This window comes from Ascidiella aspersa, chromosome 2, assembly GCF_963924565.1.
Source record: "Ascidiella aspersa chromosome 2, kaAscAspe10.2, whole genome shotgun sequence".
Taxonomy (NCBI): domain Eukaryota; kingdom Metazoa; phylum Chordata; class Ascidiacea; order Phlebobranchia; family Ascidiidae; genus Ascidiella; species Ascidiella aspersa.
In genome coordinates, this window is record NC_139448.1 from 16,162,084 (window position 1) to 16,180,544 (window position 18,461).

General features: G+C 40.5%; 1 protein-coding gene across 1 annotated transcript in view; it reads left to right on the forward strand.

Moving 5' to 3' along the window:
- Window positions 1-597: 597 nt before the first annotated feature.
- LOC146163994 (uncharacterized) overlaps window positions 598-18,461 on the forward strand; it is a 32,260-nt gene continuing 14,396 nt past the window's right edge. Inside the window, exons 1-4 of the mRNA XM_083382310.1 lie at window positions 598-1,238; window positions 13,328-13,465; window positions 13,862-14,056; window positions 15,445-15,681. Of these exons, the coding sequence (XP_083238436.1) occupies window positions 1,117-1,238; window positions 13,328-13,465; window positions 13,862-14,056; window positions 15,445-15,681 (692 nt within the window). The 5' untranslated portion in view covers window positions 598-1,116. The remainder of the gene's footprint in view (window positions 1,239-13,327; window positions 13,466-13,861; window positions 14,057-15,444; window positions 15,682-18,461) is intronic.

An 18,461-nucleotide genomic window follows, 5' to 3' on the forward strand; every position in this document is an offset into this window, starting at 1 on the left:
GCAACAACAATGTTTGTCTTAAAACAGCAACAATGTTTGTCTCAAAACCTACTTCTGTATAGGCTTTAAATTCCTATTTTATGTTTATTCTTTTTTAGACAATTTAGATACCATAATACCACATTTCATTTAGATACTTAACTTAAACTGTTGTGTTTTATTATTCGTAAGCAAAAATTTGACTTGTTTTAGAATGCAATTTAAAATTATGTTGATTCCTTATTTATAACAAAAACATCCTTAAAATTCTAAAAACCCTGAAACCGGTTTAAATTTTTTTCTATATTCTGGTTAAATGTGAGTAAATTCAGTTGGTTTTATGTTGTTAAGAATGACAGATACTAATCTTTACATAAACCATTAGATTTTAGGGAAGTTTGTAAATTAATATCAGGTTTAGCTTTTTGTTCATAGTATTTTAATATTAAGTGAAATTATACTCGTAATAATTTATCTTGTTGCTTCAGTTTTACCAAACCAAAATATAATTTTAGCTGCTAAAATTTTAGATACACTTTACTATTTATATGTTTCTCTGTGTACAGTGACAATGGAGCAATGCATATTTGTGAAAAGTTTACCCTCTTGATTAATTGATGAAATTAAAATGGCAGTGTCCCAAGTAGAAGTCATTAATTATGAATAAGTACCCAAGCAATCAAAGTTAAAATGCCATTTGTCTGTGGGAATACTAATAATAATACATACTATTAATACTCACAAAACAGTTAATATCATTGATGTTTAACAAGTTAACTTACTATAAAATTATACAATTGCAAATATAATTATATTTTTGCAGTTTTATCTCTTTACAGTCATGGGCCACTATTCAGAGAAAAATATGTACTTTATATCATATAAAGGCTCAGTCAATAATATTGCAAAGTTATACAATATTTTTAGGTTTCCAGTAGGTTTTTCAATAGGCCTAATTTACATGCATTGGCCCAATCATTAAAAAATAAAGCTTACATTTGCCTAGAAATGCTATACTTTTTTTAATTTGAATTTTTTTAAATTGCGATTTTATTTTTAAACTTGCTGTGTTCAGATCAAACATGCTAAACGGATGAACTGTAACATTGTTCAGTGATTTGTTGCCTTACAACAAGAATGGATCGTATCGAAAATATATTGGATACAGGTGGGCGTTACCTCAGCGCAGAAGACAGGCAGTTTGTTTCAACACTTCTAAATGAACTTGAACAATTTCAATACCAAGCACCCAAAGACAGGTAATTGTCTTCAAATAATAAAACATATGGTATGTACAAATATGTTTGAGCTAGTAAAACATATTTTTATGATGTGTTGTTAACAGCAAATAAGTTAGGTTAATTTAAAAAAAAAACATTAAATCTTTTTAGTATAGTATTGCAGTAAACTCCATTAGCACTAAACACTTTAAAGCAGTGACTGTAAAGTTATTGATTTTGTCTATCCATCGAGAATAGGCAACCGCTGTAGTGTAAAACCATTTATAGAATTGGTGATTGAGCCATTTATATTTTTCTTTAAGTTAATCAATTTATTAGAAAAACAAAAATATGAAAAAATGCCACCTATATTATGTTTTAACACAAATTAGTCATTTATTACATTATGCTATATTATAATGTTAGTTAATGACAAATTTGGGAAATGTTTTTTGACTTCGGCAAATGTACCTAATATCTTTTTAAAGTTGAACTGACAAACCACCCTAAATATTGCATAGAATTAACTGTTTGTTTAATTTTTAAATAAGTTCATGTTTAGTGTTTTACGAATCATTGCTTATTGCACACAAGCAGCACTAAACTGTATAGACATCATTGTTTTACGCATGAATTGTCTCTCTGGCTGATTGTTTACTGTTTGAAGATCCATTACCTTTTGATGCTTTGTCGTCGAAGTTTGGTATGTGTTATTCTGTGGCCATACAAATACACAGATGATGTTACAGTTACATGACATATACACAATTTTTATTGTCTCAACATATTTGGTGGGCATGGAAAGTCTTTCTTTAAAAAGCTATTATACTGTTAACTATTTAGGACACTTAAATTATCTTGATATGTTTTTTATATTTTTATAATTTTGATAACTTGTTGTTGTAAATAACAGACTACTTTCATTTGGTAAAACTATTTACTTGTTTGGCATTTAAAAAATTATGTGTTTAGAAATGTGCTCATAAAGGAGTACTGAACTACTGACTAAATAAGTTCTGATTTTAGAAAGTTGAAAATGACCAAACTATGCAAAAAGGAAAACGCATTTTAGTGCAATACCAATTTATGCAGATTTTAATATGTGAAACTTTTTTTTTTCATATGAAGTCGTTGTTAGAAGAATGTAATGTGTCTTGCAAAAACAAACAGGTTTTGCTTTCCTCTTGACACTCTTATATACCAACGTGCACCAATCCAAATCCAATATACAAGTCTAATGAGAGCATGCTCCAATGCCCTAATCACATTTCCACTTGGTCGTCAGCGTGTTGACTTTGTGATCCTGATTTCATGTGACGTGAATGCATCAGATAACCCTGGAGTACTTGTCACCGCCTTCAGACTCTTGGTTTTGCTGCAGCTTCGGCCGACTTGCCACTATCTCTCCTGGTATCAAGGCCACACTGAAGCTGGATGAGCAGTTTGACTGTGAAACGACCAATTATGGCGGTAACGAAAGGTGGCGCCTAGACGAGATAGCAAAATTGTGCAACAGTAAAAAGTTTTTTGACGAACGCTTTCGCGTTCTCGTCTTTCAAACGTACAATAAAGCATTTCACGTGATCTGCGACATATTTTCACATTCACATGGAAAAAGTCACAACTTCGTTTGCGGAGATTTTTAGCGTGTTTATGTCAACTGGTTTAATAAATGGGATGAAATCACAGCGTAGAAATTGAACCGTTTATGTGGTGGCCGTGTAAACTGACCAGTTGTATCAACGCTCGACCAACCGCTTGCTGTCAGTACGTGATTTGTTCCGATTCGGCAAAAATGTGCCACGTCAACAATCCTTCCCTGCAATTCGCGTTTGAAGTGCGGTTGGTTTGCTAGAGGCGCAATTATGGCAAGGTTTTCCTCACCGCGCCATTAATTTTTTGTTGGAATTTGCTGCCGGGACAACGTAAAATCGCTAACGTGCGCCCAATAAAGCGGCCGTCCCGCCGTTCCGTCGAACAATGTGCAAAGCAAAACAACAAGTAAAGTGTTCTGACATCACGATTATTGAGTTTTTGTCATAGTTTAATAAAAGTCTAAACGGCGCAGTGTTTAACTGAGCGAGGGTTATGCGCCACTTGAATGTCGTTTTTCCGTTCGTTCGTTAATCATTGACCAGCAAACTTATTGTGTTTGATTATACTGCGCCTTCTGTGTGCCGCAATAGCCCACAAATCCTCATATATTTGTCTGGCCGTTTTCCGGCAACGCCCTATTCTCCACAGTCAAGTCCCTAGTTTTTCACTCGTAGACGTTACAAACAGTTTTTACTTTAAACAACGCGCCATTGCACCTTTTGCAAGAACGATATTATATTGGCTTGACTTGGCCCCCGTCTTAACCACAAACCATGAAACGCGATTTAGCGATTTAGGGAAATGAGTTTGGCGGATCAGCGTATTGGAACTGTGGGTTGCCTGCTCGATCCTTGTTTGGAAGCTCATTATTGTTGCGGCCTACTGTGGTTTGCCTGCTTAGTATCGTCCTTATATTCCAATCCAGTCGTTACTTTCAACTCTACTGCAAGATAACCAGCCATACTTGACATGTTATTAACACCCACTGCTGCAGCGCTAAGTTACGTAATAAAACATATCTCCGCCAAATCTCATAAATAATAACTGAGTTTTAATTTCAATGCGACTTAGATATCACTCGAATGGCATCGCTCATCCACGTCGGTTCGTTGTAGGCTAATTTCTGCTGATAAACGATCTTTTCTTTCTTTCCAGTAATTGCATTCATGTGCAATGCTATACGCCAAGCATTGCACATGAATGCAATTTCGTGTTTCATTTCTTACAAATAGAACATATTGGACTGTTGTGTATTTCCAAAACATCTAAAATAAGTTAACTACCAATTTTTTTTTTCTTGTTGTTGTGTTTGCGACAGAAATATAAAAATATAAAAAAAACGACCTAACAAGATATATTTTCTGTGAAATTACCAAAAGCGTTTCTAGCCGTCGTAACCAATCTTGAATCGAGCAACATTTTCACCCGAAGCTTCAAAAATCGCTGCGATGTGCCTATTTTGGACCGTACCAATCAACAGTGTTGGAGCAGAGCGCGAATCCCATCGCTATCTCGTGCAGGGTGTTTTTGAGCAACTGAGTAATGGCGAAATTAATTAAACCGTGCCTGGAACTATCAGTTCAATCAAGTTTGGTCGCTGCCATCGACCGCTTAATGCTCAAGGGCGAGCTTTGTAGAGTAAATTTCTCTCTACGCCTTCTAAAAACGCTGCGGTGTTGCATGGCCTTTTTGCAATCTAAACGACCCCATTTAAAACCGTTCAGGAAAACGTTTGTCATTTTTATAGTGGCTGTTATTACTCACAACCTCACATGTTTTAGAGTAAAATTTGTTTTAATTTAGCTCTTACCAAACTTCCGTTAACAATAAACTTTACTAACAATATAAAAGAGTATTTTTAAGTCCCGAAAATTCATAGAATTTGTTGGATTTTAATACTACAAAAATAAATTATACTTAGTTCTATTTCGGCCGATTTGAATGTGCTTTGGTTAATTTGTTACAGAGATACACCGACAGCCCTAATATCGTTTTTTTAGTTTTGAAAAAACTTCTTTCGCCCCCAAAGAAAACGTTTTCCCCGTCAGCGCGTTTGTCTAGTCGAAATCATTGGACGGTCAGTGGTGCCGCAATAGCAAAATCTCTTTAAGTCGCCTGTGCTAAGCGGCTTTTGGTGCGACGCACTAGTGGCCGCTTTGCTGCTTTTATTAAATGTTGTGGCGCGGCGCACACCCAATCCCAAATTTAATGATAAGCATTTGTTCGGCGATCAACTGCGAACAAAAGCCGGCCGCTTTTTCCCGCAGAGCGTAGCTTATTAAACTTTCCAGTTTTATTTCGTCGATCTCACGCTTGGTTAAGAGATGGTCTGTCGGATTAACGCCAAATCTATATTGTCCAAGTTTCGAGGGAAGGGCGTAACGTCAACATTTGAAAACTGTTTATGACTTAACATGTGTAAGGTGAATGCGGTCAATTGCTGGCCGATTTGGATCTTGATGTACCATGTAGCCAATAGGAAAGGTAAAATTTTTTTAACTTCTATTTTGCGCTCCCGAGATTTATTACAGTGAAAAACCTTTGTTTAAATGGCGTAAACAGACATTCCGTGTATTTTTTTGGCAAATTTACGGCATTTGCATCGGCGGACGATTTTCGATTTTTACATGTCTTTTCCTTCAGTGGTTTTAGCACAAATTGGCCGTGGTGTTTCACAAAGTAACCAAAATCGCGCAGTCACCAGACGCAAAACTGTCAGGTCTTGTTCGAAAAGTGGCGTGTGTCGATAATGTGTACAGTCGCAGACGGGGGAGTCGGTCATTAAATATTAAATTCCGTCGCATTTCGGGAGTGCTCGCCTGCGAAGATGGCTGCTGATGCCCAAATAAATTCCTGCCCGCATTTGCGTCTGGCATCTATTGATCCCTCTCCCCTAAAAAGTCGGGCAGGAAACTCCGAACAACTTGATCGCGCGTATTTTGCTTGGCTGGCCATTTTTAACTCTGACTCGGTTCCTTTCCGGATACTTGCCTGCAATTGTAGTTTTGTCATTATTGGGATGCTTGTGTTTTTGGAGTCCATGTGTTCTGTAATATTCTAAAGCCGTGAAGTGCCCCCTTTCCGTCTGCTATAAATCTAGGCCAAGTTCAAATAACAGGGAAAATTCATTTTCGCGCTTGGCCGCCTCTGCATGCCAATATGGCGCGTGGGGTTTGACTGTTTTTCGCATGAGTTAGAATATTTTTTAACCTATACGTTTTCCTGTGATGTGAAGACGGTATCAAAAAGAATGTCTTTAGATGATACTTTTCCGTGACCGTTGGTGTACAATGTTTAGTTTATTTTCACTGGGCAAACTTTCTGCATCAAAAACTGTGTGCTCGTTCAGCCTATTGCCCCTTTACTATCGATGAATAACGATGACGCTACACATTCCTCGAGGCGGCGATTTATTTAAGTAAACCGGGTTTGGCAAGAGCGACTGGTCGGTGACGTTGCGTTGGTGTCAACAATGGAGTCAAACGATGTCGACTGAGAGGTTTTTCCTCGGGCGACGTCGCACTTCCCTCGAGGCCAGAGCACCTCGGCGGCCAATGCCATGACTCAACGACACTGAAAAGCCCGCTGGACCAGCGCCGATTTCGTCGCCCAACACAGAGCAATAAATGACGCGTAATATGATGACAGGTGAGGGTCAACGTTCGGTAATGTGATTGTGAGTGAAAGTTTCTGTGCTCTTGAAGTCTTACTGAGTTGTTTCTCTTCCTAAAATTTCCGACGTTTAGTATACCGTATAGCTACAATTCCGCGGGAATTAAAAAGCGGCTACAAGAATCCTGCAGCAATTGTAATGTACCCAAATGCTGTCCATTGCGGTATTACTTGACATTAGTTCAAACTTAAATTAATATCAACACTGTTATACAATGTCGTTAAAACTACAGAAAGTGCTGTTAATAAAGGCGCACCGCTGGCCAATTGACACTTCGTTAGTTGACGATGCGAATTTATCCATATGGAGCTTGTTCTGTTTACCTACAGTCTGCAGCATGCTCGTTTGCGCAAATTTTGTTTGTACACCGTCCACGCAGATTCACTCGAATCATTTCCGAGCTGAAGCGAAACCTCCCGCCGCGCTCGGCTTGTGTATCAACACACACACGCACACCAGCGCAGGAAGAGAATGCCCCGGCAACCCCGGTACCCACCACACCTGAGCAAGTCGTCGGGCGCGTTTAAATAATTTATCCGCGCCCGGAATTGGCGCGAGTCTGTCAATTCGTACACGAGCGGACTCACTTCTCCGCGCAACAATGCCGAGGGGGTCGTCCTTCCGGCGCTTTCCCAACATCGCCGCGCCGCTTTGCCAAGGCCACACACACTCAAACTCACGCGTACGTCATCGCTCTCCTTTTTTCTTGTCGGCGATATAATAATTGGACAATTGTTGGTGGCTTTGCGTTACTTTGTTTGTCTGGTCTCGCCCCGTTTGGCCAGTGCAGCGCGAAAACGGCGAGAGTGGTCGTTTCACTTGACCTGGCATCAGGCGATTATCGCCCCACGTTTGCGTGGTTTGACGCCCATATTTTTTAACGCCTGCGCTGCTTTTGACGTTTTAATCAGCTGAAAAATGATCTGCCAATTTACGTTGGGTGGTAAACAGATAAAGTCAAACCCCGTCTTGTTTAAAAGTTTTCTTTGTGGCAGACAAGTTTCTAAAAAATATGCCAAAAACAAAGTACCTATTTTGCAGTTAGTCCCAAACGAATCAAGTACTCTCCCATGCGTTCAACAATATACCCACAATGAATCACGTGTTATTCATCCACTGCGCCAATATTGGCACCCACAAAAAGAATTGACGCATTTCTTTCTGTAGATGACGTAATAGAACTCTAAGCTCCCCTATGAGCTTGAGTATCATTTTTTCTATGTTGTTGATGTTAATGTAATTCAGTCAAAGTTTGTACTACAAGGACCAGTTAGGTAACATTCCACGCTTTGCATAACAGTATATTGTTAAAACGGTATGTTTTTCTGTTTTACTCATTTTAGACTTAAAAGTAGTTTTGTGCGAAAACCAAAATTGGACTCCTATTTAATTCAATCGAAGATCACGCGTATGTCTTTTGTAACTACCTAAACTTGTCACATAATAAGACTTGCAAGTATTATTACTCTAGTATTAAAATAACGACCTGTATATTAACATTTGATAAAACCGGTAGGTTATCACGTACGACCGTTCTGTGGATAATCGATATTAAATTGAATACTGTTGTGAAGTCAGAAGGTGTGCGGACCTCTACGTTCCACTAGTATTAAGTTTCGCCCTTATTTGAGTGCCTCCCTGCATCTTAGCACTCCTGCATCTCTCACATTTTCCTTTTCGGTCTAGAAAACACAAAACCTTTGATGACAGACGCAAATCGATTCGCTGCTGTTGTGATAACAAGTGCATTGTAATAAAGCCGACCTGTGATGACGAATCGCACGCTACTAAGGCCAAGTCCATCGAGCGCTTGAAAAGGCCTTGTTTTCTCAACGATCTGGTGTCAGTGTGCGTTTGCCGCCTGATCGCACTGGCGTAGCCTCTAATTGCCCGTCCCAACAATTCCGTAGCTCTTGTGCGTTTACGCACGACAGCGTCCGTCTTGCTTCGTCGACGTAAGTCCGTCCGTGGGGGTAAAATAAAATATGTGCGGAAGATTTGCGCAATCCACGGCACGGTTTTTGCGTATGACGGAACGGCGTTTTCACCCGCTATCGTTGAGACATCTCGGCCGAGCGTGAAGGACGAAAGGCGATTTGACGAAACTCGTGTTATGACTACTCCCTCGCACCGAGTGTGACGACTGATTGGACACGGGCGTTACGGCGCACTCTCGACTTTTTGCGATTTCGCCCGGCTTTTACTAACAAATGAGTTTTGGTCGAGTGACAAAAATATTGTTTTGTTTAATTAATGTGCGTGCCCAATGTTTGTGATGTATTGTCGTAGTTGGAACAAGAAAAACGAACACACATATTATAATTATCTTTGTTTCTCATTTGTGAAGTTAAAAGTTATTGTGTTTGGAGCCTTATGCTTTAAAATAATTAGTTAGATCTGTTATCTGCGAAATGTCCTAATCGTAAGCACTTTTACCCTACTCCTAAATTCTATTAAATTCCTAAATCGAACTACGTAACAATGAATTTCCTAATCTAGTTATTGCGTAATTCCCTCCGGCGTTGGACAAAATAGCGACAAGCTTTAGAAACGTGCCTTTATGAAGTGGACAACTGATTCTTCCGTCTGAAAAATTCCATTTTGACTGGTCCGCCGACGAAATAATACTATTGGATTATTCCTATTCCGCTGGGTGCTGTCTGTTCCATAATGGACGGCCCATCTTTGCAGCGAGTGAGCAATCGATAGATTCGAATGTCTGCTTGTATCCAGTCACGTGCTAAGCCAACCAAGCAATCTGACTGGTGGCCCACTTCTGTGCGCGGGAATTTCCAAAAAATGTCCATTTTCGCTACAGTTCTGTCCAATCAGGATGACGTAAAAAAACTTCTTCCCTACCGATAGTGGTCGGTGAAAGAACCTCTCTTTTTTACTGAATTTTGGCCCGGTGCCAAATGCGACCTGGAGTGTGATGACAACATCATTAGTAGGGGCAGACGTAAGCGCCACTCCTGTGTTTTCCTTTGATAGTCGATAAATTATTAAAATGCGGAGGCTGCGATGGCGCTAAGGTAGTTTTGCCACTTGCTTCGGTTGCAGTTTTGGTGGTTTTTCCCGTGAATCGTGTTACAGCGCCAATTGGTGATGCGAACCGGGCCCTATATTTTTGTCTCGACGCGATTGTATTTTCGTTTACAAAATTCATGGCGAAGTATGTTAACAATGGTTTGCGTTGGTCAACTTACGAATATGCTTACTGAGTTAATGTAAAATTACCCAGTTTTGGTTTGTGACCCTTTTAAAATATCGCAGTCGTGACTCGGTTGTTTTTTAAGGGACATAACAGTTAGGCCAGGGGTCGCCAACCTTTTGTATAAAGTGTGCCAGTTTATGAATAATTTTAAAATATTAACAACTCGCGTGCCAAAAATTTTTCTATATTTGGTTTTGGCAACCAGGGCCGCGGAGTCGGTTAAAAACAACCCAAGTCTGACTCCGACTCTACAGTCTGTATTTAACCCATTTACGTAACTAAATTAAGGTGAATATTCAGCCATCCACTTGTAAGGGTCATGGAAAATATGCCACCATATTCTTCTATTCAACCATAAAAATTTGCAGTTTGCTGCCTTATCAGTTTGTAACTTGGTACAAGTACATGCGCACTTCGGACTCGGGTTGTCTTACTTGAGTCCTGAGTCCGACTCCGCAGCCCTGCTGTCATCTTACATCTATTTTACGAATGATCTGACATCTAATTTACGCATCTGTGGAGACGCCAATAAACCTAATTTCATAAGTTAAATTTCATAAGTTAAATTCTGTAAAGATACCCTAACCCTGGTGAAAAAAACGAACTGTCACGAACACAATACTGTGCCCGCTATTTTGGAATATACTTCGACGCTTTTCACCCGATACCTGGAAGTGTTAGCTATCAATTTCGCTTTTAGCTTGGTTTCTCAGTAGTACAAAAGCACACGTGCATACCCTGCTTTAACGGCAGTAAACATCAAGCCAAATGCAGGGCATTGTGAGTTGTGACGTAATACGAACGGTTTGTCGTAAACAACAAGTTTAACACCCACAAAAAATAATGTTAAATACAACATGTAAGACACTTATTTGTGACAAGAACACTGCCAAATCGTTTGGCGTGCCCTGAAAAATTATCTCACGTGCCACTTTTGGCACGCTTGCCAGTGGTTGCCGACCCCTGAGTTAAACATTTATTGAATCCTACGAACCTTAAATGGTATACAAATTTCCGGAAAACTATTTATAATATTCACTTAAACTTAAAAACCGCATCTGTATTAGCCCGTAACTTTCCAGCTACATACATCAGTCATCGTTGCCTTTTGAGGCCGCACCTCCACTGATCTGGAATCGTGCTTATCACCATGAATTTTCAATCTTTGTAAAAACAACAACTCGTATTTTCTCCCCACCTGCGATAGTCCGGGTCTCCGGAACGATTGTTTTGCCACAGGGCCCGGACCAAAGTTCTTGAGATAATTATTCTTGCCCTTGCTCGTCGAGTTCTAATCGTCGGCGACTTGTCAACGTGACTTGACGACGCGTCGCGGCGTTTTGCGGCGAGACAGAAGAGCCAACGGCATTCACCCTCCAGGGCTATACTTGCTTTGGCCTGCTACGGGCAGGTCCCCCTCGCTTTCTCTCTTTGCCCAGCAATGTGCGGCTACGGCAACGGCTTTGCCTTATCCAGTCACGTTGACATTATCCGTCTACGACCGCGATATACTTGCTTTATCGGCGCGCATCATCAAAACTTCGCCCGTGACCTGTCTCTGCTCATTTTATTTTCCTTTTATGCCCACCAGAGTCGCAGGTTCAAAAAGGCTGATGGGCCTTGGTGCGTAACGGCTTGTTTAGGCTGGTGTCGCGCATTTCGCGAGCAGCAGCTTTAGGCAAGGCCAGTGATTCTCAACATTTTGTGGCTTATGGGACATTCCAAAATAATAAATAGATTTTCGGTACCCCGACTGGAATTTTCGTTAGGTGTTTCACTGAAACGTCACTATTAATGGAACTGGAACACCACAATCAATTTAAAACATGTAGAAAAATGTCATTTGATATAATGGTCTCTAATCATACACAAATAGTTGTATTAAGAAGCTGACCAACTGAGCAAAAATCAGCTTCTTAATTCTCAAATAACTATCCACACCATTGAGCATTAGAAATGGCACACCAGGGCGCTGCGTAACCCCGGTTGAGAACCACTGGGTTGGCCCTTATGAAACCGTGTTCGCTTTAAGGTTTGTTCGAATAAACGTTGGGCCGTTTATTCGTTGAGCGACTTTATGAAACATTTGTTCATGTCGTTTTGCGATGTCATGGTGTCTAGAAGCGATTAGCTGGCGTCATCCACTGTTCCTTTTCCTCGAGAGTCAACCGCGAGGTCTGATTTCGGTTTTGCCTCATATGGCTAACGTCGCCATCGACCGACCTGAAAAGGCATTTATGGCGTCGTCGTTCTAACCGCCGTTGTTACCGGTATCCCTCAAATGGAATTGTTTTAGCCACCGTGATTGGCGCCAGCCGCTTCGTGCGTAGTTCGAGGTTTGTCCCAACAATTTATCGCATTTTCCCCCGATCCTCGATGCTCTTTGCGGTATTATCGCAAGAAGCATCCTGTCACGAACCATCTCACAGATCTAGGACACGATATGATGTAATCTCAAGGCTTTGAATTTGCCCTAACTTTAAGCACTAATTGAATGTTACCGATCTCTAGTACTTGTTTTTGTCGTTTTTGGTGAAAGTAGACTATTTGTTTGATGATACTTTCTGTATTTGAAGAAAAAAACAATTCTTTATTTGTTTTTGTTTTTGTTATTTGTTTATGTTGCTTTATCTTAGTTTGTGAGTTTAAAGTATCTCTATTTTTCTGCTCGACATTTTATATTATGCAATTGTTTCACAGTTTCAAAAACTGGTAATTATGAACAAGCTTTGTTTCAATTGCTAGTAATAAGACGCAAAAACATGGTAGCAAAAAAGTAGTCTATCTTTGTATCAGTCGTGGAAATTGGACAAATTTGTGTGTCGAACCTGGTATTGAAATATCATTTTGCCAACGAATGTCGTTGCTATTGTCGCGACACTTGACTGCCGCACTCCACATTTATTCTCGTCAATTGTAAGTGAGTTTGAGGTCGCCTCTCGAGCACAAGGGACGCTTGTTCCGCCTTGCCCCAACTCTCTCTCTCTCTCTCAATCCCATGCCCGACCTTCCCGACACACAAGGACCGTCAAACTCAAGGACGCCTATTGTTTGCGTTTTCAAAACAAGGCACTTAATTTTGTGATAGATGGCAATCGTCGTTGTGGATTAGGATGGAAATTACGCGCAGTTTAACGTTTCTGGTAGATTTAGCCTTCTTAACGCATAATTGAATTGTGCATAGGATATTTGACTAATCTGATGGAGGTTTAAACAGGAACCAAATCCAATAGGTAGACCCTCAAAAAAACGGCACGCGATTAATATTAGAAAAACTGTCACACAAACGAAATAATTAAGTATTTGGGACCAAACAATACAATTCAAATTTGCCTACTTTTATCAAACATGTCTTGTTTTGCTTATGCAAAACGTTTCCCCAATTCGTTCAGTCTAATCCTGCGCGGTGTTATAGAGATGATTGTCGCCTCATTGCATTTTGCAAACTGCGGTGACAGTCGCTTCAATTACTGCCAAGCTTGTTTTGTCAAGCTAGTAAACGTTTGCAAAAATATGCGTTTTTATTCGCGGGTCAATGCGCAGTGATTCCTGAAACTCGAATTCACCCTCAGTCATGCCCCTGTAACGTGATGCAAACCTGCAATCTAGTGTAACACTTTTTATCGCCTGTCGTTTCTCGCGCAGGGCGTTGATGTTCCACCCCTTGGGCGGGTTTCAGCGCTATCTCATCCACAAAGTCGCCGAAGTCTTTCCCAAGCTTACAAGCTTTAGCATCGGCGACGAGAGCAACCGAAGAACAGTGGTGTGCTTTAAAAGCAAGAAGTAAGTTTTTCGCCCATGTGTCGCAATAAAATGACACACACTTTATTTTTCGTTTTAGTTTCGTTCTTTAAACAAACACTCTAAATTAGTTTTTAACCCTTTTGACTCCGTGGATCCCCTTAACCGCTATTCAAAACTTATTTCCTCCTGAGAAAAACATCACCTGTGAATTTGTTATATAAACTCTTCAAAAATATAAGGTTTTCAGCCAAATTATTGGTATTCTACTTAAAAGTTATTTTGATGAAAACTATATCGACATACTCATTCCTTGCATCAATATGCACGCAAATTTCACCCCAACTAAAATGTGTTTAATTTCGTTAAATTCCTTTTTTTACGAACAACACACAACTTTGATCGTATTGTAATTTGTCAAAAATATTTCCGTCACAGAAAAGACCAACAGCAAGGCTTCCAAGCCGGGTCGGGTGCCAGGACGCTCCCCAACCCTAAGAACGACTATGGGCCGTCTCCCCAACACTCGCGCCCCGGAAGCAGGGGGACCATGCCCCCTGGTGGAGTGGGGGGAGCCAGGAGCAGGGACTCGTCCAGAAGCAGGAAAAAACAGGAGCCCCCGGCGGAGCACAGGTACCAGTCAGTCTCGCCTATGCAGTCAGCGTAATTCCGGTGATGGCATATCTTTTACGCTTGGACTCGATGCGTTTCGCGTCGATTCACCTCGTTAAGTGTATTTGTCCTCGCGGCTGAACGGCGCTGCTTCACGCTGGATATTTTGAGCAATAACTCAGTAGAATAGTTCGAAGCACTCAGTCAATTTATTTGGCGCTTTTCTGCAGAGCAAAACTGTCTGCTGGAATCCCGCTACCGCTCCAGACCTGTTGCATTCAAATGCAAAATGGCGTTATGCTTTCGTTTTTAGCATTGTTTTTTTTTATGTGTCGTTAACTTCATCACGCTTTACCAAGAAAATAATGACTGATCAAACTACATAAGACTCAATTTTTAAAATCTTGATTTTGTAACACATAATAACGTCAAAATTATCAATTTATTATATATAACGTTAGTAGAAATTTATATTTTTAGGCTAATTGTAATAGTTTTTTATCCGTTATCCAAAGTTCAAGAATCAGCGTATATCTTTGAAAATATAACTTTTGGAGAAAATCTACCTGTACATTTTGCGAAGCCTAACAACTGCGTTGGCGTTTGTTTAAAATTTAAGTCAGCACGGCTTCATCCATAATTACAATAACAAAGTATAATAAAACTACTACAAACGCGATAAATTTAATTGTTTATCTAGTTTAAGGTATAAATTGAAAATCATACTATGATACGCAAGCCGTTATCGTTAGTCAAATAGCGACTTCAGAAGGGCTAGATCACAGTTATTCAACACGTATGTGTGTGTACTCAAATGTGTATCTCTTCATTGAATGATATGGTACTGTAGATGCCCTTCAATGTGAAGTTGCTTGTACTAACAGAATGTAGCAAACATTGATGTCATGGTTGTTTCTTGACTCGCTCCCCTTTGACCGTGTGTAGCTGAGTTTGTAAGCGACGGTCCCTGTATGGCTTGTTGTGAGTTCGGACATCATTGCAGGCTAATTGTTTTTCTAGCCTGCCTTGCTGGCATCAATAAAATCGTCAGATTGTTTATCTCGAATCTCGATATTATATATCAAAAACATAATAAAATAGTTTGAAATACAATCAAATACATTTGTATATATACTAAGTTGGCTAAACTTTTACTGTTGACTGTTCCATGTTATGTAGGGCGCCTTTAGGCTAAAAAGATTCTCTTAAAACCCTAGTATGTTAAATGTATAATTTTTTACCTATATAGTTAAAATAGACAAATTTATAGGAAAAGGCCTCGTGTCCAGTTTGTAAATTAGGTGGCGGCCCGGATGATTTACATTGTCGGGCCGTAGGTTGCCGACCACTGGTCACCTAAAACACAAAACCACAGACCACCTATTAAACCCACCCGTTTTTATGTTCAGGCCGGGCAAAGCCGATTCGATGTCGCACCTGCCCAAGCCTCTGCGCAACAAGAAGACGTCGACGCGACGCGAGCAGATGAAGCGATCCAGGTCGCTGCAGTCATCCCCGGTGCACATGGAAGAGCCCGACTATTACCTCACCGACCAGGATGAAAAGCGCGGAAGGCGTAAGCGAGAGAACGACCCGGCGAAACGCGCCCCGCGCAGCTCCAGTCTAAAGCCGCTCAACCGACGGAGGTATATTGCGATTTCTTTGTTTAACTGTATTTGTGTAATTAGCGGTTACCGAATAGCACATCAGTGGTCCTTAGTGGGGCGTGGCGTGCGTACCGTTAGTGGCAAATTTTGGCCTGGTTTGGATATTTTGGTAAAGATAGGACAAATATATATTTTTATGGCATGCGATTGTTTTTTGTGGGACCTAGCATTTTTTTAAAACAAGCGTTGTGCCTGGTTAAAAAAAGGTATGGTTTACTGGATTGGATAATGCGATTATACGATAAAGGTAATGTAAGCCCAAGCAGAACGTGGCCTGAAGGAATTCAAACATATGCTATTATCAAACCATTTACTTTTTGTTTGTGTTGACTTATATGTAAATATAAGGTCTCAGAAGTCAGAATCTAGTGCGTTATTTTGGGTAGGTTAAAAAACGTTTAAAGCAACGCTCTATGTCAGGGGTCGGCAACCTTTTTCTAGTTGCGGGCCAAAACCAAACTCAGAAAGGTCTCTGCGGGCCGCACAAAATTAACTAAGAATTCTGTTTTTTGAAATGTTAGAACAACTGTGAATCAGGCGGGCCTTGAATATTTTTTACACTTAAAGACGTGTTTAATTACATTTTAAGAGGCAGTAAAGTGTTGCGCAAAGCCCGAAAAAAAAGCGTTTGTTTGGTTTAAAATTCGATTTCACACGTCGTCATCCAAACTACTAATGAAAAGTGAAATAAAACTACTTTGAGGGAACACAATGACAATTAAAGTTAATCTAGCTCCGTGTTTGTTAACCGTTTTAAATCAAGGCGCATCTGGCGAGCGGAGCGAGCGCGATTTTATTTTGGTATACCGGCATTTCTTTTAAATTTCTTGCAAGTTTTTATTATTGCCGAAAATAAAAAATAAATAATGTTAAAAAATATATGTCTAATATTTTTTAATACGGTTTCCGTTATTTTGCGACGCACTTGGCAGCCTTCCACGGCGCAATGGTAAAGAAGCGTTGATCAAGTTGAAAACGCAGCATCAAAACTGAACAAACCGGACATAGAATGAACATTCGCGTCGCGCGAAATTTTTTTCAAATTACGTAGTAAGAATAGTCAAAAAGTATGTTAAATGGACTTGTCTAAGTTTGTCAAAGAGGCGGCGGGCCGGATGAATTACATAGCCGGATCCGGGCCGTGGGCCGTAGGTTGCCCACCCCTGCTCTAGGTTTTATGTTCTCGTGTCTGGAAAGCCTCGCTGTGTGACGTAATGGCCTGGTTTTGGTTTTACGATCCTTCCTCTCAGATTGCTACTTCCAACCAGTCATTTTAACGTCACCTAATTCGCGCTTGTATATGGTTGTTACCTACGCGAAATGTGAATGGATTCAATCTTAATGCCCTAGATTCGCTTGACCAGTTTTACTGGTCTTAAAATGTGCGTGAATAGTCATTTTTCACAACTTACGCTGGGCACAATTTAATTTATGACATTACTCAAATTCTACACTCCACGGTTTATATAATGCGTTGATAATAATTGCACTATAATTTGACACAATAAGACCAAGCGAGCTTGCAATGCAGTGTGTTAGCCTTTGGTCCCTTCTGAAATAATTAAAGGTCGCTGTAGAATATTAGCGACTGACCGTTTTACACAATTTCAATGAAACATTGACTGCTGTTACAGCGTAATTTTGAACTGTTCCAAAACCGCCAGCGCGCAAAACCGTCTTTAGTTTACCCTTTAATATTTGTCCCAGACCCACGACAAAGCCACCAACATCGGCTTTGATTTCGCGCCTTTCGATCTGACAATGCGCAGTTGCACAAGGCAACCTGTTCAAATGGCCGGGCGTTATCGCAAGAAAATCTCGGCATTTTATCGCCGGGTCTGGATCGCACGTGTGCACTGCTCGCATTTCAAAAACCTTTCCTGCTTCCAACGACCGCGTATTGCGAAACGCTTGTCTGAGGTTTTTCTCGGAAGCGTGTCGGGCTGGTCCGTCTATCAGTATAATTACGTGTGCTGAGCGCGTATCGGGATAACATGGTTTCAAACATAAGATCGTCTTTAACTTTACGTAAAATAACAGCAAACGAAAAAAAAAGGTTTCCGCCATGGGCTTTGCGTCACATACTTTAATTATTACTTTTCTAAAAAGATATTTTGCAGTTTAATGGCACGAAAACTAATATTTTTGAATTGGATTCATAGATTCAAAACTGTGGTTGTGTCAAATACTTAAACTGGACTTCGCAAAAAAAATATGTTTACCTAACACCCAGCTTCCCCATTCTGCGTTAATCTCCCTTGAGTGACGGAATTGGCGTAAAGTGTTGCATATCAAGCGGGTACAGCTGCACCTGTTTTAACTCCATTAACAACAACAAAACTGTCTCGTGTGACATTCGACAAAGACTGACATGGAATTAGTCGCCCAATGGCATATATGAAAAGCATGGCAAGCTGAATTGCCGTAAAACTCTGTTGCAGCCATACAAGAAGAGCGAATTGCGGGCGCACTCCTTGGCTTTCCAAACTCGCGAGACCCAGTTCTTCTCAGTAAGTAGCCCACTTAACGCGAATTACTGTTTCCCGTGACTGCCCTTCAATGCCGCCCGCAGTTGCCCAATCCGTGTCAAGAGGACGCTAGATTGTTGGTTTTTCTTTCGCGGCACTCAAAACCTGACTCAAACGCGGGCCGCCGTCTTTTCGCCTGCATTCACGACCTGTATTCGATTGTTTGTTGTTTAGCGCTGTCTTTTTCGCCGCCCTTGGCAAATCGTGTGGTGGTAAGATGCTCGCGAGGCG